The sequence below is a fragment of the Trachypithecus francoisi genome, unplaced genomic scaffold (genome assembly GCF_009764315.1).
Source record: "Trachypithecus francoisi isolate TF-2019V2 unplaced genomic scaffold, Tfra_2.0 Lachesis_group17, whole genome shotgun sequence".
In the NCBI taxonomy this organism is placed as follows: Eukaryota; Metazoa; Chordata; class Mammalia; order Primates; family Cercopithecidae; genus Trachypithecus; species Trachypithecus francoisi.
This window is the reverse complement of record NW_022681462.1, coordinates 18431976-18455404: the sequence shown is the minus strand read 5'-3', so window position 1 is coordinate 18455404 and position 23429 is coordinate 18431976. Positions and strand designations below refer to the sequence as shown.

At 37.1% G+C, this 23429-nt stretch overlaps 1 protein-coding gene across 5 annotated transcripts; it reads left to right on the top strand.

Moving 5' to 3' along the window:
- Positions 1 to 1031: 1031 nt before the first annotated feature.
- On the top strand, positions 1032 to 21978 carry C1D (C1D nuclear receptor corepressor). Of its 5 annotated transcripts, XM_033239270.1 has the most exons (7): positions 1058 to 1146; positions 11391 to 11467; positions 16013 to 16167; positions 17162 to 17308; positions 18079 to 18145; positions 18446 to 18501; positions 21127 to 21978. In XM_033239270.1, the coding sequence occupies exons 4-7, from the start codon at positions 17171 to 17173 to the stop codon at positions 21289 to 21291; spliced, it is 426 nt and encodes a 141-aa protein (XP_033095161.1). In that variant the 5' UTR covers positions 1058 to 1146; positions 11391 to 11467; positions 16013 to 16167; positions 17162 to 17170; the 3' UTR covers positions 21292 to 21978. The 5 variants fall into 5 exon arrangements, with proteins under 5 accessions (XP_033095158.1, XP_033095161.1, XP_033095157.1 ...); XM_033239266.1 differs by lacking the exon at positions 16013 to 16167 and having other exon boundaries at positions 1059 to 1146; XM_033239269.1 differs by lacking the exon at positions 16013 to 16167 and having other exon boundaries at positions 1071 to 1146; positions 11391 to 11450.
- The last annotated feature ends 1451 nt before the right edge of the window (positions 21979 to 23429 follow it).

Below are 23429 nucleotides of genomic sequence, written 5' to 3'. Positions count from 1 at the left end.
GGAGCTGTTCCTATTCGGCCATCTTGTAACCTCCTCCAAAACTTTAAATATTACATACATGGTGCTTGTTCAAAATGCTTTTACATGCATTTATATACAGACAACTCTTTCAGGCATAAATTTTTATCAAATTATGACTGTGGAATGACAAGTTACAAATGTTAAGACAATGCTCAAGCGCTTATACTAAACTTTCAATGAACAGTATGTGCAGTTTCTGTTAATGCCTTTATTTTATATTATGTTTCTTCTGATTGCATACATTGAAATGCAATTTTACATTTATTGAAACTAATAATAAAAAATTTGGGCTTGTATTTTGCACATATTTTCCCCATTTTTCTTTTCTTTTTTTTTTTTTTTGAGACGGAGTCTCGCTCTGTCGCCCGGGCTGGAGTACAGTGGTTGGATCTCAGCTCACTGCAAGCTCCGCCTCCTGGGTTTACCGCCATTCTCCTGCCTCAGCCTCCCGAGTAGCTGGGACTACAGGCCCCCGCCATCTCGCCCGGCTAGTTTTTTGTATTTTTTAGTAGAGACGAGGTTTCACAGTGTTAGCCAGGATGGTCTCGATCTCCTGACCTCGTGATCCGCCCGCCTCGGCCTCCCAAAGTGCTGGGATTACAGGCTTGAGCCACCACGCCCGGCCTATTTTCCCCATTTTTCTACTAATTCATTTTTACTGTATTTTATAGAATTATCTTTTACTGACAGATTGGAAAAATAACCCATTCTTCCCCACGGATAATCTGGGAAGCTGCTCTAAGAGGCTGATCTTGAGGCAGACAATAAAAGCCTAGTAACAGTGAGGGCCGTGGAAAAGCTTCCGGGAAAGTAAAAACCCAAACAAAGTTTCAGTAACTAAGATTTCTTTCCTGGTTAAATACACTCAACCTGTATTTGGGGTGAGTGTTGGCCGCGTACAAATGTAGACAAAGGTTCCAGAGTGCCGCCGCAATCCTCTCCCACAACATGGCTCTGAACTACTCAATTTGAGATTTGCCTTTAGAGAAGAGTGAAGGAGCGGGGGCGTGGCGAGCAGCGTGAGATCATCCGAAAGCGCCTCTCCCGGCGCGTGCACAGCCGGCGCGTGATTGTCGTCATCGTTGCCCGACCGCTTTCCGGGAGACTGTAGTCGAAGGCCGTGAGGTATTTTTCAAAGTTGTACTTTCAGTTTGTCTCCTGCTCCGGTTTAACTCCGCTTTTCCTCTCCTGGGATTCCCCTGTAATCCTCTGGGCAGACTGAGAGAATCGGAGTTTGGCTGCGTAGCCTTCCAGGAATGCAGTCTCGCACAGCTCTTCGTTGGGGCAGCATTGCTGCAGGTCCCCCACTTCCGCTTGTTTTGGGGCTGCTTGCAGGCTTTGGCTTACCCCGGCCCCTCATTTCCCTCTCTTGCCCCGGTCTTTCTCTTTTTCTTAGTTTGTTAACCACCCCCTTCTCAAATCTTGGAAGACGAAGAAATTAAAAACAAAAATAAAAAAACATGACTTCACAGTTTTCAGCTGTCTTCAAATCTTGCTTAGGGAGAGAGGCTAAAGTGGGACGTCTAGGGGAGTAACTTTACTGTGTTAGCTCCGTTTGTCATTCACATTCACAGACTGCTTGCCGCTGCAGTATTAGCCCATCTGAGATAGTGGGCTAATTTCGACCTTTAGCTGAAATCTGTAGTGGGTAATCCAAGAGAGCAGTTTTTCTTGATGACCCGGGAAAGTTCAGTGTAACTAAAACTTGTTTGAAAATAGCTTTAATGTCTTCATGTTTGCTGAATACAATTGTTTTGGCTTGATACAGACGTATTTGTCGCAATGAGATGTCTGCTGTCCACTTATTAACCCATTAGGACTGCCTGATGGTAGACTGAACCAAGACTTAACCGTGATTTTAAAAAAAATTAAATTTAAAATTTTTGTGCTTACATAGTAGGTGTATATATTTATGGGGTACACGAGATGTTTTGATACAGGCATGCAATGTGTAATAATCACATGGAAAATGGGGTATCCATCCCTTCAGGCACTTACCCTTTGTGTTACAAACAATCCAATTATACTTTCAGTTATTTAACCCTGTATTTTTGATTCAGAAATAACAGATTAGCCCTACTGAAGTACAGAGAAATGTTTGTGTTTAGTGGAAATGATAGAACTCATTGTTTTTTTTTGAAAGGTAATAAGTGTGAATAATGATTTTTCAAAATAAAATTCTCAGTCAAAAGATACTGCAGCTGCCTTCAGTTAGCTGTATTGTATGTATCACAGTTCAGAAGTAATGCAATTTTTTTCTTAACTGCTTTTACCTTTTCAAATGGCTCTTCATATATATTATCTCAACTACTGTTTCCAAACAGTTGACCCTTCAAACATGGCTCTACATAGTCCACAATGGATTAGAGTATTTGATAACTTTCTTTTTTTTTTTTTTTTGAGACGGAGTCTCGCTCTGTCGCCCGGGCTGGAGTGCAGTGGCCGGATCTCAGCTCACTGCAAGCTCCGCCTCCCGGGTTCACGCCATTCTCCTGCCTCAGCCTCCCGAGTAGCTGGGACTACAGGCGCCCGCCACCTCGCCCGGCTAGTTTTTTGTATTTTTTAGTAGAGACGGGGTTTCACGGTGTTAGCCAGGATGGTCTCGATCTCCTGACCTCGTGATCCGCCCGTCTCGGCCTCCCAAAGTGCTGGGATTACAGGCTTGCGCCACCGCGCCCGGCCTGATAACTTTCACTTTTAGTAAAATACTATCTAATGTATTGAGTGCTGAGCCAGGCCCTGTTCTGATGGCTTTTATCTACATTATTTATTTAATCTATGCAGCAACCCCATATACTGTTATTTCAGAAATGAAGTGATTGTAATAAGCCACTTCCATATGTTTTGGAAGGTAGTTTTGCTGCTTGATCGATGTAATTTTGGAAATGCTTTGATTTAAACATTGAATAGAAGTAAATTTAATCGAATGTAGTTATTCATCTCAATCTTGAGCAATATCCTCATAATTTATATACTCCTGTATTATTAGACTTCTGGATAAATTTATTTTTAGGTGTTAATATCTTTTTTAGAAAAGGAAGAAGTCTGTATGTACTCAGGAATTGTACTGTGAGACTGAAGGAGAGTCACAGACAATACTAACATGGAGTCACTGTTTGCCCAAGACAGCAATATTTATTGAGAACTTGTGTGTACATTTCATTGTTATTTTCTCCTGAGATAATGCAGTGCAAAAAAGCCATTCCAGTAATTCATTACGAGTGATAGAATCCTGGTGCAGCAACAGCAAGTGGCTCTCAAGTTCCAAAACACAATCATGTTGGATTTATTCTCGGGCTTAGTTCATAACTGTGTATAATTATTTGGTGTAGAGATGGGAGGAGCCCCAGAACGTACATGATCATATGTTTGTTTGGATCCATGTGGTGACTTTCTAGTATCTGTAAGCTCAAACTGTAATCTGATATTAAGAGTTTCCAAAATTAGGTCTTAGGTTACCCAGGTTGGTTTTAGTTAGTTAACAAATAGTTGCTAAATACCTAATACATGACAAGACATTATGTTAGTGATGTGGAGTTCAAAATGTACCTCGACATAAATCTTACCTTGAGGAATAGCCCAGTGAGTAAATAACCAATGGAAAGGTAAGAGCAGAGGAGTGAGATGATCTGACTTAGGTTTATTTTATTTTACTTTATTTTTTATTTTGTTTTACTTTACTTTCTTGTCTGTTCTTTTGTTTTCTTTTGTTTCCTTTCCTGCCCTGCCCCGCCCCACCCCACCCCACCCCACCCTCCTCTTTTCGTTCGGAGTCTGGGTCTGTTGCCCGGGCTGGAGTACAGTGGTGCAATCCCAGCTCACTGCAACCTCCGCCTCCTGGGTTCCAACGATTCTCCTGCCTCAGCCTCCTAAGTAGCTGGGATTACAGGCACGTGTCACCACGCCCGGCTAATTTTTTGTATTTTTAGTAGAGGTGGAGTTTTACCATGTTGGCCAGGCTGGTCTCAAACTCCTGACCTCAGGTGATCTGCCTGTCTCGGCCTCCCAAAGTGCTGGGATTACAGGCGTCAGCCACTGCGCCTGGCCTGACTTAGGTTTTAATAGAATCTTCTCTGGCTTCTGTGTTAAGAATAGTTTGTTGTGGGGTGGGGTAGGTGAAAACCAGGAGACTAATCATGGAGGTGTTGTGGTTCAGATGAGATGATAACATCTTAATTGGAAAGAAGTGAAGGTGGAGAAGCAGTTTAATTTTAGATGTATTTTCTAGGAAAAGCCAACAGAATTGCTTACAGATTGAAAATGAATTGTAAGAATAAGCTTATTGTCAAAGTTTGGGGCTTGAGCAACTAGAAGAATGAAATTACCATTAACTGAGAAGTAGAAAACTGTGGGAGGGGCAGGTTTGTGGGAAGGTTTGGAGTTCAGTTAAGGACATGATAAGTTTGTGATGTCTGTTAGTCATCTAAGCGGAGATATTGAGTAGGCAGTTAAGTATGTTCATTCTGGACTTCAGAGTGGTCATTGCTGGAAACAGACATTTGGGAGTTGTCAGTGAACAGATGGTATTTAAAGTTGTGAGACCAGAGACAGTCGTTAAAAGAGTAAATGTAGACAGAAAAGAGAAGGGGCACAAGGCCTGAGTCCTTAGGCATTTTAACATTAACAAGTTAGGAAAATGAGGAATAACCACCAAATGAGACAGCCTGAGCAGCCAGTGAGGGACAAGGACAATTTTGAGTCTGGTGTTGTGGAATTTAGAGTAGAGTAATATGTTCAATTTTGTCAGGTGCAGCTGATGGATCGGGTGAAATGAGGATTGACACCTTTGGATTTATCAAGAGCTTGAGGAGTGTTATTGATAGATATGTGATTACGTTAAATCAAGCAGATAGTTGCACGGCAGTGTGATAACTGTATTACAGTTATATTCAGAGAAACTTGGGAGCAAAGAGGAAGAAGAGACTACCTTTGTTTGGGAGGTATGGACACCTTTATAGAGGAGGAACCATTTGATGTGGGTTTTAAAGGATTGATAGGCCAAGAAAATGGAGACAGTTATGAAGAGGAGGTTGATATGATTTGGGTGTGTGTCTCCTCCAGATCTCTTGTTGAAATGTGACTTCCAGTGTTGGAGGTAGGCCTCGTGGGAGATATTTGGGTCATGGAGGCAGATTGAATGTCTTGGTTTTTTTTGTCCTTGAGGTAATGAGTTGAGTTCTCACTCTGTTAGTTCACTCCTAGTGCTGGTTGTTTAAAAGAGCATCGAAACTCCTCTCTCTTGCCACTTCTCCTGCCATGTCACATGTCTGCTCCCCCTTTATCTCACCAAAAGCAGATGCTGGCACCGTGCTTGTTGTGTAGCCTGGAGAACTGGGAGCCAAATCTAACCTGTTTTCTTCATTAAATTACCCAGCCTCAGGTATTCCTGCATAGCAATGCAAAACGGAGGAACACTGGTATTCCAAGTAGAGGGAAAGGGCTATGACAGCACCTCAGTTCCCTTCCTTCATGGTCACATCTCCTAGTTAGCTGTTTTAAAGATGTTTTTGCCAGTCCTCTTTCCTCTGTGGCCACTTGCTAATGCCCCATGTTCAGTAGCTCCAGGCCTACTGAACATTGCTAAGGAAGTTGGAGATTCTGGTCACGTGGAGTAGTGACAGGAACAGAAGTTGAGTGTAACGTTGCTCCAGGCCTACTGAACATTGCTACGGAAATTGGAGATTCTGGTCACGTGGAGTAGTGATAGGAACAGAAGGTGAGTGTGACGTTGGGGAATAGGGTAAAGATGGGAGTTAAGGCTGGAAGGGTTACAGGAATAGACTTTCAGGGAGGAACAAACCTTTTACATTGTATAAAAGATTTTGTCCAGAGAGCATCCCACACAAATCCACTCATGGGATTTGTGAGGGATGCTCCTCCTCCATTCGATTTGAGTTCCATTCTGCCGAGCTTTACCACTTACCAGCCCTGTGACCTGTTTCTGTTGTGCCATCTGTAAAGTGAAGCTAATTTTAGTGCCCAGTCGTAGAGTTGTGAGAACTCTCCTCGCCCGCACTACAGTTTTTGTCTGCTTAACTCGTCTCTGTCATCGAGTGCTTTCTTGAGAAAGCATTCTGTCTTCCCTCAGATTAAGTCATGTCCACTATCTCATAGCACAATTTATTTCTTCATATTACTGTTGTAATTTTATATTTCCGTGATTCTTTGATTAGTGTCTATCATCCACACTAAACAGTAAGTGCAGAGCATTCAAGTTTTTGCTTACTATTATCTTCCAAGTATCAGGGCTGCCTGTCATAGAGGCTAATTAAATATCTATTGAATAAGAGAGTCCTTAGTGACTGGCATGTGGTAAATGCTCAGTAAATATTATTCATTTACAAGACATTGTGCAGTAAGTGCTGAGGAGGTATCAGGGATAAATAAAGGAACTGTCAGGCAACTGTCAGAGGACCTGTTGAGGTTGGATAGCATTAATTTATGTCTTTTTTGAATTTCGTTAAGAATGAATGTTCAGTAGCCCTAGAGCCAGAATGTTTGGCTAGGGGGCAGGAAGAGAAGATGAGAACTTGCAAAAGCATCTTTAAACCAGTTGACTGGGATGTTTAGCCATGTAGGAAGCAGGCCAGAGGAGGCTTTTGTACCATGAGACTAGAGGAAAATAGCCACTTGGTGGCTAGACAATTTAGAGGTAGAAAAAACATTTATATGGTTCTTTGAATGTAATAGTGGTAAAGAACGTAGGTTTAATTGTTGCTGCTAAGTAAGGGGAAATGACATTTTTATCTGGTATGTTTGAGAATAAAGTAAATTTCAAAATTTGAGATGATTGAAGTTTTTATTTATAAACTTAAGTATTATGTTACATATTTTATTCTTTAAAAATTGTAATTCAGAGAGTGTAACAAAATGTACTTCCTCACTTTCTTGTGTTTTGTTTCCCAGAAGTGACCACAGTTAACAGCTTCTTTTGGATCCTTTAAGAAAACTTGTATGCATATACCATGCAAATATGCCTCCATACTCATATATCTTATTTTCTTCAAAATAAATAGGATGGGCTAGGTATGGTGGCTCACACCCCTAATCCCAGCACTGTGGGAGGCTGAGGCGGGCAGATCACCTGAGGTCAGGAGTTTGAGACCAGCCTGGCCAACGTGGTGAAACCTCATCTCTACTAAAAATACAAAAAAAAAAAAAAAAAAAAAGGAGCCAGGCATGGTGGTGGATGCCTGAAATCCCACCTACTTGGGAGGCTGAGTCAGGAGAATCACTTGAACCCAGTAGGGGAGGTTGCAGTGAGTTGAGATCGCACCACTGGACTCCAGCCTGGGTAACAGAAACGAAACTTCATCTCAAATAAATAAATAAATAAATAAATAAATAGGATGTTTTATACATGATGTTCTTCAACTTTTGTTCACTTAATATGTCTTAGGAATCTTTATAAGCTGTACCTCGTACCTTTTCACTACTGCATAGTAATTTAATAGGTGGGCATACCATAATTTATTTAACCAGGTTCTAATAATGGATGTGTGGGTTGTTCTGTTTTAAAGTTTACTGTTTTAAAGATCATTGTAGCGGAAGTCCTTAAACATTATCTTGCATTAAAATATACTTTGAGAAGTAAAATTGCTAGGTCAAAGGAGGTGTACATAGGTGATTTTGAAGCATAGTGCAGATGACCCCACAAAAATGCTAAACTAATTTATACCCTGACTAATAGTGAATGGGAGGCTGTTCTCAGCTCACCTTTGTCCATTTTAGTACTATTAATCTCTTTAATTTTTAAAATGGCATCATATTCTAGCAATTTATGTTTCTTTAATTATCAGTAAGGTTGAGTAGCTTTCTTTATGCTTATTGGTCATCTGGATTATTTGTGAACTGTTGATTTTCTTTGCCCATTTTTCTTTTCGATTGTGTGTACTTTTTTTTGTTATTGTTAAATTGATTCATAGAGGCTTAAAAAAGCGTTGTGTTGCATATGTCTTTTTTTAGTTTTTTATTTGGCATTACTCTTGGGTGTTTATTTATTTGTTTATTTTGCCCACATTTTTAAGGGCCAGGTAAAAATATAAGAAATTAGGATTTTTTTTTTTAAAGGGAATTTGATGGGATCAGTGTCTCACACCTGTAATCCCAGCACTTTGGGAGGCTGAGGTGGGCAGATCACAAGGTCAGGATTTCGAGACAGCCTGGCCAACATGGTGAAACCCTGTCTCTCCTAAAAAAATACAAAAATTAGCTGGGCATGGTGGTGTGCACCTGTAATCCCAGCTGCTCGGGAGGCTGAGGCAGGAGAATTGCTTGAACTTGGGAGGCAGAGGTCGCAGTGAACTGAGATTGAGCCACTGCCTGGGCAAGAGAGCAAGACTCTACCTCAAAAAAAAAAAAAAATAAGGAATTTGTGATACTCTTGAAATAAATAGACACTTTAGAATGTCAGCCTTTTGTTGGAAGTGTTAGTAATACAAATTTCATTTGAGACTATATGTTCAGCAAGTATCACAGATATAGTGAGCACCCAGTAACCTTCCTCTTCCTCACCCTAGTTATGTCTGGAATTGAAATGAGATATAATGGAGCTGCTTAAATATTCTAGATGACACCTTCTCTTTAGTTATTCCCCTATATATGAACTGAGTTGTATTCTAAAGGCTAGTTTGTGAGTTAGCCATCTAATTTCACTATAGAAATAATGTACATAGGTTCTTATCTTTTCTCTCAAAGTTGTAATAATTCGTGGAGGCTACTTTTTTTTTTTTTTTTTTAAAGCAAATTCAAAATGTTACGTAATTTTACCCCTCTATACTTCAGTGTGCATCCTCAAAAGACAGGGAAATTTTCTTATATAACTGTATTACTATTATCATTAGATGACAGAATTATCAATAATTTGTTGGTCATCTAATACTTGGTCCATGTTCAGATTTCTTTCTCACAGAACTATCTTTTTACGCTTGGTTTATTTGAATCAAGATCCAAACAAGGTCTATGTATTTCATTTGGTTGTTATGTCTCTTAAATCTCTTCAATCTCTTCTTCCTCTTTCTTCCCCCATTTTTTTTTGCTTCATGCCACTGACTTGTTATAGAAACCTGATCAGTTGTCCTATAGAGTACTGTATTTGTCACTCCATATTTGTTTGCTTTCTTGTGGTGTTAGTTTGTTTCTCTATCCTTTATATTTCCTGTAAAATGGAAGTTAGCTCTGTAGGCTTAATTGTTCAGATTCAGCTTTTTTGGGAGTTGGGAATGCTTTGCAGATGGTGCTGTGTGTGTTATATTGCCTCGCATCAGGAGGTTCATAATATGTGTGTTTCACCTACTTTTCGTGATCTATTGGTGGCCATTGCCTAAACCTATAATTTCATTAGGGGTTGCAAAGTCGTGATTCTTTTTTAAGTTGTCATTTCTTCTACATTTGTTAGCTAGAATTTGAAGTCTAGTTCTGTTACTTGGGAACCTGATAATCAAAATAACAAGCTTGTTGTGGGAAAGTATTGTCAGAGCAATAGTATTTGTGATGCCAGGAATATATCTTAGTGAAATAGTCTTTTTTTTTTTTTTTTTTTTTTAAAGGGGTGCAGGCGTTGCTTTGTTGCCCAGGCTGGAGTGCAGTAGTGTAATCATAGCTTACTGCAGCCTCGAACTCCTGGACTCAAGTGATTCTCTCACCTCAGCCTCCGGAGTAGCTAGGACTACAGGTGCATGCCATCATGCCCAGCTAATTAAAAATATTTTTTTTTTAGAGATGGATCTGTGTTTCCCAGGTTGGTCTTGAACTCCTGAGCTCAAGTGATCCTCCTGTCAGTCTCCCAAAGTGTTGGAATTACAGGTGTGAGCCATGGTGCCTGGCTGTGATTGTCTTTTTAATGTTTCAACTTGGTTTGGCTGTAGCCCGCAGATACTCAGTCAAACATGAATGTAGGTGTTGCTGTGAAAGTATTTCGAAGCTATGATTAAAATCCATAATCAGTTAAGTAAGGGAGATTATTCTAGATAATCTGGGTGGGCCTCATTCAATGAGTTGAAAGGCTTTAGAAGCAGAGCTGAGGTTTCCCTGACCCAAAAGAAGAAACTTCACTTGTAGACAGCAGTTTCAGCTAGTAGCCAAGAGTTCCAGCATGAGTTCCTTCCTTGATAGCTTGCCGTATGTAAACCAGTTTCTTGCCTTAACTCTGTTAATACATATCTCCTACTGGTTCTGCTTCTCTAGTTGAAACCTGACTGGTGCAAAGGGTAACTCCTCTGATGCTCCTGTTCTCCAGCTAAATGGGGTGGGAAGTGGTAATAAGGGTCAGAGAACCTACGTTGTTTAGGGTAACCATAAAATTTTTTTGTTCAAACTGGGACTTTGGAGAAGGAAAGGAGCCGAGTTGATGGCAAGCTGAAACAACAGGCATAAGGTGGAACTGTCTTGGGCAAATTGAGAGATACAGTCACCTTGTGTGTCAGCCACTGGGGATACAATATGAACATGACACAGCCCCTCAAGGAACTTGTAGTCAAAAGGGAAGTCAAGTAAATAAAAATACATTAAGAGATAGTGTTTTAAGTGACATGACAGCTTATAGTTGTTATATTTGTCCAGACAGAGAACATAGAAGGAGAGCATGCAGAGAAGTCTTCATTGGCCGAACTGAAACCTACTTTTTACCTCCAAAGATAAGCAGGATTTGAACAAAGTGGAGTTGGAAGGGCATTTCAGGCTTAGAGTGTCACACAGGTGCAAGTGGAGAGTGAGAGAGCATGGCACATTTGGGAAACTGCCATCATGGCCACAGCTCTAGGATTCAAAGAGGGGAGCCATGAGAGATGAGGTTAGGCAGACAAGCAAGGGCCACATCATAACGGGCCTTGCATCTGTGCTGAGAGGTTTGGAACTATCTTCCATGTGGTAGGGAACTGTTGCAGAATTTTCAACAGAGGAGTACCATTACCAGACTCTTTAAAGCATGTTTTGTAATATTCTAAAACTGGGAGTGGAGAAAAATTGATAATAGGGACACTACTCAAGGGCTGTGGAAATAATCTAGTCAGTGAGAATGGAGGAAGGCTTGTGGTGTGAGGAGATTAAGGAAGCCATATTGCCAGGACTGATTGGATTTGGGGTGCCTCCCAGGTTTCTGCCTGGATTGGCCACCCTGAAGTGGAGAATTGAAGAAAAGAGGTAGCTGATGACTTCAGTTCTGTATGTGATGCTATGCACTCTTCTTTTCTGCTATCGGTACTTTGGCTTCTGTATAACTAGTGAGAAGAGGGACTGAGTGGCAGTAACATCTGTTAGGGTTACTGGGCAGCATCCCCCCAACCCAGGTCCTTAGTCTCAGCCACACCCTACTGAGTGGTGAAGAGAAGCAAGTTTTGTCACGCCTTCTCCGTCTGTCTCTCCCTCTGCAGCCAGTGTTTTAGAAGGAGTGTGTGGAAGGGCGAGGAGTACCTATAGAACCCGGGAGGAGGGTGAGGAGAAGGGCTGGGTGAGTTATTTTCTTCTTTGGAAATTTTAACATGTACAACTTTAGGCATGTTCTTTAACTTCATTGTGGCCCACTTTCTTCATCTGTGAGGTTTAGATGAACAAGTGTATGTGGAATGCTTAGAATAGTGCCTGGCACATAATCAGTGCTATTCAGGTGTTTGCTGCTGATACCGTAGAGTCATTGCTTGATCCTGGGGTCAGAGTAGCTAAGGGGACGGAGGGAAATTTCTGCGCTTTTTCTGTGGAAGGAATAAATATTCAGCAACTGCCTATATAAAATGTTAGTAGAAATCGCTTGAATTAGGAGGAATTTCTCATAATAGAAGAGCCTTTATTTTTTAGTCCCCCTTGCCTTTTCTAACAACAAATAACTGCTTGTTTAATGGGGCTTAGGGACAGGGAATAATTGCAGGAAAAATCTCTACTATGTTCTTCTGAAGAAAAGAAATGTTTTCTAATAGGAAAATTTGATGAAAAAATTCACATTTAAATAAAGACCTTTTGTGTTTTTAAAAAATACATACAGTATTTGTTAAAAGCCAAAATACTTTATTGTGCCTTTATTTAAATGTTTTTTATTAAAAATTTAATATGTGCTTTTTGAAATAAATATAAACAATGAAGAATGAAGAGTTAAAAAAATGAGTCTGCTTTGAACCTATTCCCTAATCCTTGTCTCTTTTCAGAAAAAAATGTCTATTTTTTGTATGCTCCTTCCAGACTTTTTTCTACATGTATGTATATAGTTTTTTTTTTTTAAAGCCAAATGGCATATATTAGGTACATTATGTGTTATATACAATGTTCTCTGTTCTCTGACTTTTTCCTTCTCACTGTGTGTTACTGTATATAGATTTACTTCTTTATTTTTAGAAGACATGTAATATTCTCAAGGATGAATATGCTGTAATTCATTTAACTGTTTCCCTGTCGATGAATATCTAGATTATTTCCAATATTTTGTTATAGTTTATTTCAACAAATGTTTATTGACTGTCAGGCAGTGCTTGTGAACAAATCACAAAAATTCCTGCTCTCATGTAGTTGCCTTTTGGAGGTAGACTGGTAACAAATAAATACATGTTAGTTGATATTGAGGAATGTAAGGTGGGGAAGGAGATAGGGATGAGGGGGAGTGGTGTGCATTTTAAAATAGGGTGGTTAGGAGAGAGATACCAATAGATAACATTTGAGTGGAGATCTGGTGAAGGTAACATAATAAGCTCTGAAGGTGTTGGTAAGGGAGGAAGAGAGGAATAGATTATCCTAGGAAGGAGAGAAGTCTAAAGGGAGGTAGGCATGTGCCTGAAGTCATGGGGGAAGAACAATGAGGCTGTTGTGGCTGGAGTGAAATAAGCAAGGGAGAGTGGGAGATGAAGTCACAGAAGGTGATAGGGAGTCAGGGCAAATTGTATTGAGCTTTTTGAACCCGCTGTAAGGATTTTTAAAAGATAAATACTTATTTATTTTTTTGATTTAAAAAATAGAATTGGGGTCTCGCTATGTTGCCCAAGCTGGTCTTGAACTCCTAGTCTCAAACAGTCCTTCCACCTTCACCTCCCAAAGTGCTGGGATTACAGGCATAAGCCACCGCACCCAACCTATAAATATATTTTTTAATTATAGATATGGGGTCTTGCCATGTTGTCCAGGTTGGTCTCGAACTCCTGGGCTCGAGCTATCCTCCTGCCTTGGCCTCCCAGAGTGCTGGGTTTACAGGCATGAGCCACCTTGCCGGGCCCACTGTAAGCATTTTTGTCTTATTTTGAATGAGGCGACAAGCCTTTGGAAGTTTCTGAGCAGAAGCATGGCGTAATCTGATTTACATTTTTAATGGTCTCTCTGTATTCTTGATAATAGACTTCAGCCAGAAGCAAGAAAGCTATTTAGGAGGGCATTCAGGCATGGTTTGATGGTGGTTTGGACCAGGATAGTAGCAGTAGAGGTGGTAGGACATTGTTAAATTCTGGGTGTGTATTAAAGATGAAGTGAGAGAGAGTTGTCAAGGATCACTCTGAAATTTTGGGACTGAACAATTGGAAAGCTGGAGTTGCCATGAAATGAAGTGATGAAAACTGCAGTAGGCAAGGTTAGGAATTTGGCTTTGGGCAGGTTCCATTCGAGAATTTATTAGACATCCTACCAGAGACACTGAGTATCTCTGGTAGGAAATGTAAATATGAATTTCATATTTACATTTCCAGCTGAGTATCTCTGCAGCTGGAAATGTAAATATGAATTTCAATGGAGAGGTCAGGGTTGGAGAAACAAATGTTGGAGTCTTCAGTTTACTAAAGCAATTTAAAATCCTCAGCTCACCTAGGAGTAAATTAGAGAAGAAAGCGAGTCAGGAACAGCCTCTGGGCACTTCAAGCTTGGTTAAGGGGCTGAGAATGTGAGAAGGCTGCATCTAAGAGACCAAGAAAGGAGCCGGTGAGATAGAAGGGAAACCAAGAAAACCAAGAGAAGGGAGTCAACAGTGTCACTCAAGGAGAACTGAGAATTGACCATTGAATTTAACCATGTGGCAGTGTGGGTGACCTTGCTAAGTACAGTTTTGAGAGAAAAGTAAGATCATATGTTTGTAAGAGATTTGAGAAAGGATGGAAGGAGGGGAATTAGAGACTTAGTATAAGCACCTCTTTTGAGGAGTTTGTTGTAAAAGGGAGAAAATGGGGCCTTAGCTGGGGGGTGATATGAAGTCAAGATTTTTTTTTTTCTTTTTTTGGTTTCTTTCTTAGATGGAGAAGTAAAACATTTAAACTTATGGGTAATAGTCCAGCAAAGGGACAATTTGATACAAGACAAACTGGAGGAAATTCAGAGACAAGTTTAAGGAGGACATTTTAATTTATATGCATATGTGCAAGGATTTTTATAGGCTAGATTCTTAAAAGAATTTCCTGAGTCAAAGGGTATGTGCATTTTAAAAACCTGTACCAATTTATATTCCACTTTCAGTGTATAACCTTTCTAACACTGAACATTCTTAATCTTCAAAATTATTGCCAATCTGGTAGGTGATGATATCTTCATTATTTTAATTTGTTTTATTGCTTTATAGGAACTGTTTAGTCTGTCTAATTCTTTGTGATATTTTGTCAGATACTTTCTCCTAGCTGTCTCTTGCCTTTTAACTTTGCTTATGGTATCCTTTTACCATGTACGACTTTTCAAAAAAGTTTTTATGTAGTTTGTCAGCCATTTCTTTTTATAGCATTTGGGTTTCATTTAGCTATAAATATTTGATATAATCTAATATGTTTATACATTTACATTTTTAATTCATTTGGAGTTTATTTTTGTGTATGTTAAGAAAAAAGTTTTCCATCTTTCTCTATATTCTTAAACAGCTAAATACCATAGGAGTTAACTGTTTCTTGAAGGTTTGAAAGAAATTACCTATAAAATCTTCTAGGACTAGAGTCTCTTTGGAGGGTACGTCTTTGACTACTGTGTAATTCTTTTTCTATGGTTAATGATCTGTATGGTTTTTATGTACTTCTTTTTAGTTTTGGTAATTGATACCTTCCCAAGAATGTCATTCTTTTCATTTATATTTTCAAATTTATTGGTTCAAAATTCTACATAAAGTGAGGAAATATCTAGGCAATAAATGCTGGAGCTGTCCTTTCACAGATCTGGAGATTAGGTTAGCTATTTTCAGCCCTTAATGGCTCTGTTCTTGGGGATATTTCTAAATTCTCATTCTCTTTTGTTTGTAAGGTTTCTTGGCTTTGTTTCCTGTTTCCAGTCTGATCCCATTTGCTCTTTTTTTTTTTTTTTGAGAGACAGTCTAGCTCTGTTGCCCAGGCTGGAGTGTAGTGGCCCAGGCTGGAGTGTAGTGGCACAGTCTTGGCTCACTGCAACCTCTGCCTCCCAGGATCAAGCAATTTTCCTGCCTCAGACTCCCAAGTAGCTGGGATTACAGGCGTGTGCCACCATGCCTGGCTAATTTTTGTATTTTTGGTAGAGACGGGATTTCCCCATGTTGGCCAGGCTGGTCTCGAACTCCTGACCTCAGGTGATCTGCCCGCCTCAGCCTCCCTCCCAAAGTGCTGGGATTACAGCATGAGCCACCATGTCCAGCCCAGTTTGCTCTTTAGTTTACACAGTTTCTACTGTTGAAGTCTACTGGTAGATCTGTGCTTTTCTTGGTTTCCAGCATTTTTATTTTCATGTTTTTATATTTCTTCTGTCATATTGTAGGGATTTGGGGAGGGATGGGAGGCAAATGCATATGTTCAGTTAACCTTTTGAAATTGGAAATCAATTCTTTTCTGTGTAGTTTTCTTATTGCCTTGTTTAATTGCTGGTTGCACAATAGTTGGATAGTAACTTCACAACTCAAGTAGTAATAGATAGACTTCACCCTATTTTTTTAATGAAACCAGATGTCTTAGTGGAATATACTCATTCAGAAGAAATGTTGATATGTTGTCACTGAATACTCAAATAGTACTTTTCAAACTTAAAAGTAATCGTGACATTTAGAACTGTAAGGGACTTTACAGATCGTTAGAACAACTGCCTTATTTTATAGATGAGGAATTTGAGGCCGAGAGAGATTCAGTGATTTATCTCAGGTGACAAAGTTGGTGATCAAGACGGAAAGCCTGAGTCTCTTTACTTCCATTCTGCTATGCTATTTGCTGTCATACACATTCATGCTGTCCTCCTTACCTATGTGATAAAGAGGTATTTCTGTTAATACAATTTTTTTTTTATTCTACAGATGTTACCTATGGCTTAGAATTGCTTCTAAAATTTGGACTTAGATACTTTAATAATACATTGATATAGGTGAATTTTTAAAGTATGGGCTGTCAGAGTATACACTAGCACAAATGAAAACCATATTGTTTATTTGCCCCAAGTTTCCTCTTTTCTGCTTATGGGCTTTATATGATTTACGAACTCTTTGGATTTCCTATTAATATTTTAAAGAAGCTTAAGGAATATAAATATAAATATATATAGGCTTGAAAAATGATTTCTGTGATACATATTTTAGACCTAATATTTTTACTTTTTTTGTTTAATATAACATGCTCTTAGATCGACACCTATATTTAGAAGGACTGAAATACATATTTTTCTTAAAAAAGTGCTTTGCTTACCATTTCTTCAGCAATCATTAGGAGATCTCTTTATCCAACTTTAATTGCTTTACTAATTCAACAGTTTTTTAAATGTAGGATTTTGATTATTGCTATCTCATGTTTGGTAATCATGTCTTTAGTTCTTTAAAAGTTCTTTAAAAATACAAAAAAATTAGCTGGGCATGGTGGCAATGGGCCTGTAGTCCAGCAACCCGAGAGGCTGAGGTGGGGGGATCCCTTGGGCCCGGCAGGCGGAAGTTGCAGTGAGTGGTGATTGCATTATCCTGGGCGACAGAGAGAGACCCCATCTCAAAACAAAACAAAACAAAAATGTTGAGAGTTTGGTGTGCATAGCATTAGTGGGCTTCGGTTGGTTCTTCTTCCACAGCCCCCCGGGAAACTTAAGAAGGGGACAAATTGGAATGTATCTAATCTAGAATTAAATTCTAAAAAGATTTGTTTATCTTCAGGTTTTAACTCTTAGTGCCTTTGAAATACATGATATGACCTATTGATTTTTTTTTTTTTTAAATAAACTAAAGAACAAGCTGTGTCTCTAATATGAATTCAAAGAATTTAATTTTTTCCAGTCAGCCATAATGGCAGGTGAAGAAATTAATGAAGACTATCCAGTAGAAATTCACGAGTATTTGTCAGCGTTTGAGAATTCCATTGGTGCTGTGGATGAGATGCTGAAGACCATGATGTCTGTTTCTAGAAATGAGTTGTTGCAGAAGGTATTTTAAAAATGTAATTTCCTAAAAATGAATTTCATAAAACAGAGTGCTATTTTATGAAACATGTGGAAGAAGAAACAGATTAATGACCTATGCCCCTTTTCCCCTTTATTTCAATTTTATTAGTGTTTGGGTATTTTTAGGGGGGAAACAAAACACAACTCCAGCCTTAGGAAATAACCTCCTGACTGTGTTTTTAACTTGGTTTTGGAAAAAAAAGGAGCACTCACAGTATTCTTTTTGACAGACTCTATCTTTGACCTTTTAAGTATTACAATGATGTGATCAGGGTTTCTGGAAACCCTATAGGACAAAAACAGTAAATTGACTTTGACAGTCTAAAACAAATCTCATTATGTTTCTTCTGTCTTTGGTATTGCCTAAGCATCTTAGCCTGCTTCTTATACATAAATGCATCATGTACAATGTTTATATTGATAAATTACTTTTGACATACAAAACCCAGATCGTAACTCTCGAAATTGAAATAATTCAAAAGAATTTTTCTTGGGTTGTACACTTTCCTTGTCTAACTAAAGATGATACCCTAAGGTGAAAATTTGTGGACAAAAGTCACTTATTAAGAAAACTTCTTTTTACAAATTATTTTCAGATCATTTGGTTATTGGATTATATGAAGTGAAAAAAATTCTTTGATACGTTGTACTTGGTAAAAGTTTAAAATGTTATCAGATGGTGTTCCAAGTTTGTGTATTTTTTTTCTGTCTCACTTTCTCTCTTTCCCTCGCTCTCTTTTTCTTTTTTAACAGTTGGACCCACTTGAACAAGCGAAAGTGGATTTGGTTTCTGCATACACATTAAATTCAATGTTTTGGGGTATGTGTGTTACTTTGGAATTCATTAGAAAGCAAATTACTTATTGTGTGAAAGATGATTTATTTTTAAAATGCTAACAATTTACATACAATTATACTTCATAACAATTTTAATAGATATTTATTTTTAAATCTGGATGCCAGTGAGCCACACATAGATTTAGTATTACATGGAGATTGAATAATTTAAAGTTTAATTGTTTGTAGGACTTTCCTTTTTTGTGAACAACTAGTTTCTTTAATTGGAATGTTTTAAATTAATACATTCACCATTTTATTCCATGAAATTTTTCTATTTTAGTTTATTTGGCAACTCAAGGAGTTAATCCTAAGGAACATCCAGTAAAACAGGAATTGGTAAGATTTTATTTCTTTTTATTTTATGTATTTGCTGTTGTATTCCTGAAGTTTGTCACACTACCTTTGTCACACAAATTAGAGAGAACAGAATTCGAGTTGAAATTATGAAAGTGAGCCAGACCTTAGTATCTTTGAGTTTTTTTTTCTCTTAAACCTTTTTCAGATAATTGGTATTCCATATATTATATAAATCTCAGAATGGGAAAATGTTATGATTCTAGTAATTATTTATAACTTACATATTATTTTTTGTATAAATTCTTGAAATCCTGTTTATCTCTAGAAATACTTTAAAAAAAAAAAAAAACTTCTATATAGTTCTTAAAAGTATATTCTAGTTGATTTACTAGCAAAGACGGGAAAGTTTCTCCCCCCACCTTTTCAATTCCTCCATTAATTCATTTTCTCAGCAGTAAAGAATCCAGTTCAGCAACAAAGCTAAGAGCTTTTTTGGCACCAGCTGTATGTGTACTGTCCAGTAATTCTGCATTAGACATATTTACAACCTGTAATAAATCTTCTAGGTTTGTCTTTGTATTCCATTTAGATGTATAAGTACAGTATGTAAGATCTGGTATCTTGGAGTTTTTGCTGACTTCAAAAATTAAATCAAATCATTCAATTTGAAGAGAAAAATTAGAAATCAAACTTACGGTTACCTTCTTGACTTGGTTTTATGAATAAGAATATTAATAAATTGATTCTTTGTGTTTATAAAATATAAGGCAGATATAGATATGAAATACACTTGACATTGTATTCTTGTTCTCAAGTCTTAGGGTAATTGATATGTATGTTATTTACAACTTAGTAAAGCACTTGGTCATTTATTTTTTAAAAATGAGTAAGCCAGATCTGTTGTGTTCAGTTTTTCAACATGTAGTCTAAGACATTTCCTTCTTTTAAAGTTTTTGCAGGGGGGAAATAAATTTATTTTTAAATAAAACAATTGTGAAAAAATATTTAAAGCAAAAGTGTAAAGCAATATGATACACAGATCTGAAAATAATGGCTTGTATCATCTGTTTTCAACTTCATAATATGGACTTTACATGCAGTTTCTCTTTTTTCCATTAATATGAAGTTATTTGGAGTACTTGATACTGTCTTTGTGAACGGACAAGGTCATTTGTTTTCTTTCTACCTCAGAATCTACTTTATGAAGTAGTACGTTAATATTCTAGATAAGGGTTGGTGAATAAAAAGCATGCATAAACCTGTTCCCCTTTTCTGACCTTGTGTAAATGATACTAATTGATCAGACTTAGTGTGTGATAGGAAACTTATTTGCCATATATATCACAAATGGGAAAAGTCAGTTTACTCATTCAACAAATATTTGAGGGCTTACTGGGAGGTAGGCATTTCCAAGTGAGATGATTCCTCTGTGAATAATGCTGATCCCTGCTCTTGTGGCAGACACCAGACTGTATCTAATGGAGACAAACAATAAACATAATAAAGTAAACAAATAAGAAATATATATGAATATGCAGTATGTTGGAAAGTTATGGGAACAAAGAAAAAGAGTAGGGTAGGGGGGACTGGAGTGCTTTAATAGGACTGCAGTTTTAAATGCTGAAGTCAGGGCCTCAATGACAAGGTTAACATTTGAGTAGACTATAAGGAAGAGAGGGAGTGACTGTATGGGTATTGAGGAAATATCCTTCTAGGCAGAGGAATAAGCAGGGCAAAGACCCCAAGGCAGGGTTGATGTGTGTGTGCTGCAGCTAGTATCTGCCATTGTAAGCACTGTGCCTTTATTCAGACAGAAATGGGGCGTCACTAGAGAGTGTGGAGCAGAGTTGCCAGTCTTTCACAATGAAAACATTATAAGATTCTGCATTTTTCTGTATATGTTTATGTAACTGTTGATTATTTTAATGATGCTTGTTTTTAAGCAGTGATCAGTCTTTTACTTTGCTATTTTATGGCTCGCCTCAACTTTATTTTTCCATTTGAAGCATAAGAGCCATTTATGCTGATTAATGGTCTCAGAAGATTCAGTGGAACAGCAACAGATTATGTTTCTCATCTTGTAAAGTCTGATTAGAACTGTATATTTTAGTAGAAAATTTCATGTATTTACCAATCAAAATTATAAAATTGAATAATTTGTATTTTCATTCTTCCTAATTGTTACACTAGATGGTAGCATGAAAAGATAGTTAAGTACTACCTCATGTATTTCCTGTTTAGAAAAATTTCAGGATAATTTAGTTTGTATTTTGCAAGTATATGAAAGCTCCGGTTTTTTACTTTAGATTCAAAACAGTTAATATATAGATTTGTGTTAATGGTGATTTTAAAAAATGTATAACCACCTAGAAACTTTCAATTCAATGTTTATTTGTGGAGTAATGTCTTAGTGTGATTCTTCCTCTTTGGAAACAGAAGACTTCTGAAATGACTTTTTAACATCTGTCTTTCCCCACCTTCCAACTGTGAACTTTAGGCAAGCAGGGAGCATATTTATCCTATTCATTTGCATTTCCTAGCACCATGCACTTTAATAGGCAATAAATACATATATGTTGAATTTAACCGAGGTGTATAGCATAATAAAATCTAGTGGTGGCGAACAGCTTAGTAAATCTATTGCCTTTCGTTTTTATCTTTAAGGAAAGAATCAGAGTATATATGAACAGAGTCAAGGAAATAACAGACAAGAAAAAGGCTGGCAAGCTGGACAGAGGTGCAGCTTCAAGATTTGTAAAAAATGCCCTCTGGGAACCAAAACCAAGAAATGCATCAAAAGTTGCCAATAAAGGAAAAAGTAAAAGTTAACTTTTTGGTTTTGATGTACACATATTCAAAAAGTACATCTTTTTTTTCCCCCCCACAAAATAATTCTGTGGCAGGACAAGGTTTAAATGTATTTCTTATTGAATTAGTGTGTAAATTTACAGTAAATATGTAAAGCTAAATACTTTCCTTTCCAAAGATTGTTATCTTTATTGATTTGCACGAGGATTTTAACATTGTGATATATTATATATTTATAATTTATCATCTCTTTTGATGAGACTCATTTCTTTATATAGGTCAATCTTGCAAATACCATTTTATAAGCAGCTGTGAAATTTAAGTGAAATGTTCTTTGTAAACATTTGTACTATTTTAAATGAATAATGACCTTATGATGTATGCTATCTGTAGGCTGAAATTATAGGTACATCTGTTTTCACTACATGACATTAAGAAAGCATGAAATGACTTAAGTGTTCATTTTTTTCTGTAGTTATTTTATCATGTTTTCATGATTTTAGGAATTACTGCTTTGTTGATACTCAAAGTGTGAAACTAAAACTTTATGGTTGTACTTTAATTCTTGGCATGTTGCCTCTATGTCCCATTTAAAATAAAATACATTCTCATTAACTTTAGATGGGAAATAAGGTTGTATGTTGATGGATGAATTTTGGCATGATGACCATACTCTCTCAATAAAGGCTGAAAATGTTGTATAACTGACCTGTGTATTTTTATCTTTTGAGTAAATTTGCCTTCCAAATTAGGAAGATAGGTTTTAGAAGTCACCACAAATAGAGAAATTCATGAGTTTTTGTTCCTGATGCATGGTGTCCACAGTTCTTTTTCATCTCGTTTTTTTCAGATTTTTTTATTTCATGTTTTTGAGGCTGTATCAAGTACATACAAGTGTTTTGGAACAATGTCTTATGTTACATAATGCCACTTAAGCAGATGAGAAGTCCAAAGGAGATTACATCGTGTTTATATTGTGGTTTATTTTTCTGGAATATTAGTTACAGAGAGTACTACATAGTAAAGCTTTTTTTAAATGTCTAAGTGCATGAATTTTAATTACATGCCCTTAATGCTTTCAGTGTTTGAATCCATATCATTATGTGTAGGAATGCCAAGTATAGTAAAGTACTTTAATTTTTGAAAAAGGAGTTGTTAAAATTTTCTGTGTGATTAATTCTCCATAAGTAACCTTGAATAAATGGATTTCTTGATTTATGATAGCAGATATTGGAAATGGTCTTAAAATGTAATGGATTTTGTAAAGCATGTTGAACTCTTTCTATGACACATGAAGAGGAAGTCACTGATAGATGCAGAAAGTCTTTTCTAGCTCTGATGTCAGACAGTTTTTGAAGTGGAAGAACATTAATGAACATTTATAGTTATTTTACTCCTTTTTTTGCCTTTGTCTCCAAATTTCTAGCTATTTTAAAAAATAACTTCTACATGAGAATTGTGTTACTGTTAAGATCAAGTGTAGTGTACATGTCTTTGTGTTACTGCAAAGAAATGTATTTGGAGTTCTGTATATTTTCTATTTTATAAAAGAAAAACAGCTTAAATGAAAAATGTCATACAATTGCAGAAAATTGTTATTGGTTTTAGCTGAGTTATTGGTTTATGGAAGTCCAACTCTACATTCTATTAAATTGTGTATTCTTAAGTGAGCAATTCATTTATTATTAGTAGAAATAAAAGTTTGAGTATATTCCATTTTATTATGTATAATTTTAAATACTTAGCACATAATAAGGAGCTGAATGGCTGTAGTGCATTGGGTTGCTTATTTGCTTGTTTGTTCATTCTTTTGACAAATATACTTGATGACATTTATATTGCCAGATACAGTGCTAGGTGCAAGGTTCCAAAGATGATAACTACAGGCTTTATCCTTTTTTTATAAGGTGTTAAGAAAAAAATAGTCTTTTTATTCAATTCAGTTTCTTAGAGTTATGGAAAATTTTATGACAAATTGTGCTCATTAACCTTATTCAGAACCATAAAGGATGATGTGTGTGGTTGATCTATTTGACTATGGTGCAGTTATTGTTAACAGTTTGTTCCACATGATAGTCTGCTCTAAGTTTAGGTGTTAATTACATCTTTTATTAATCTCTTTGGGAATTAACAAGTTGGAGAAGTTGCATCTATAGATA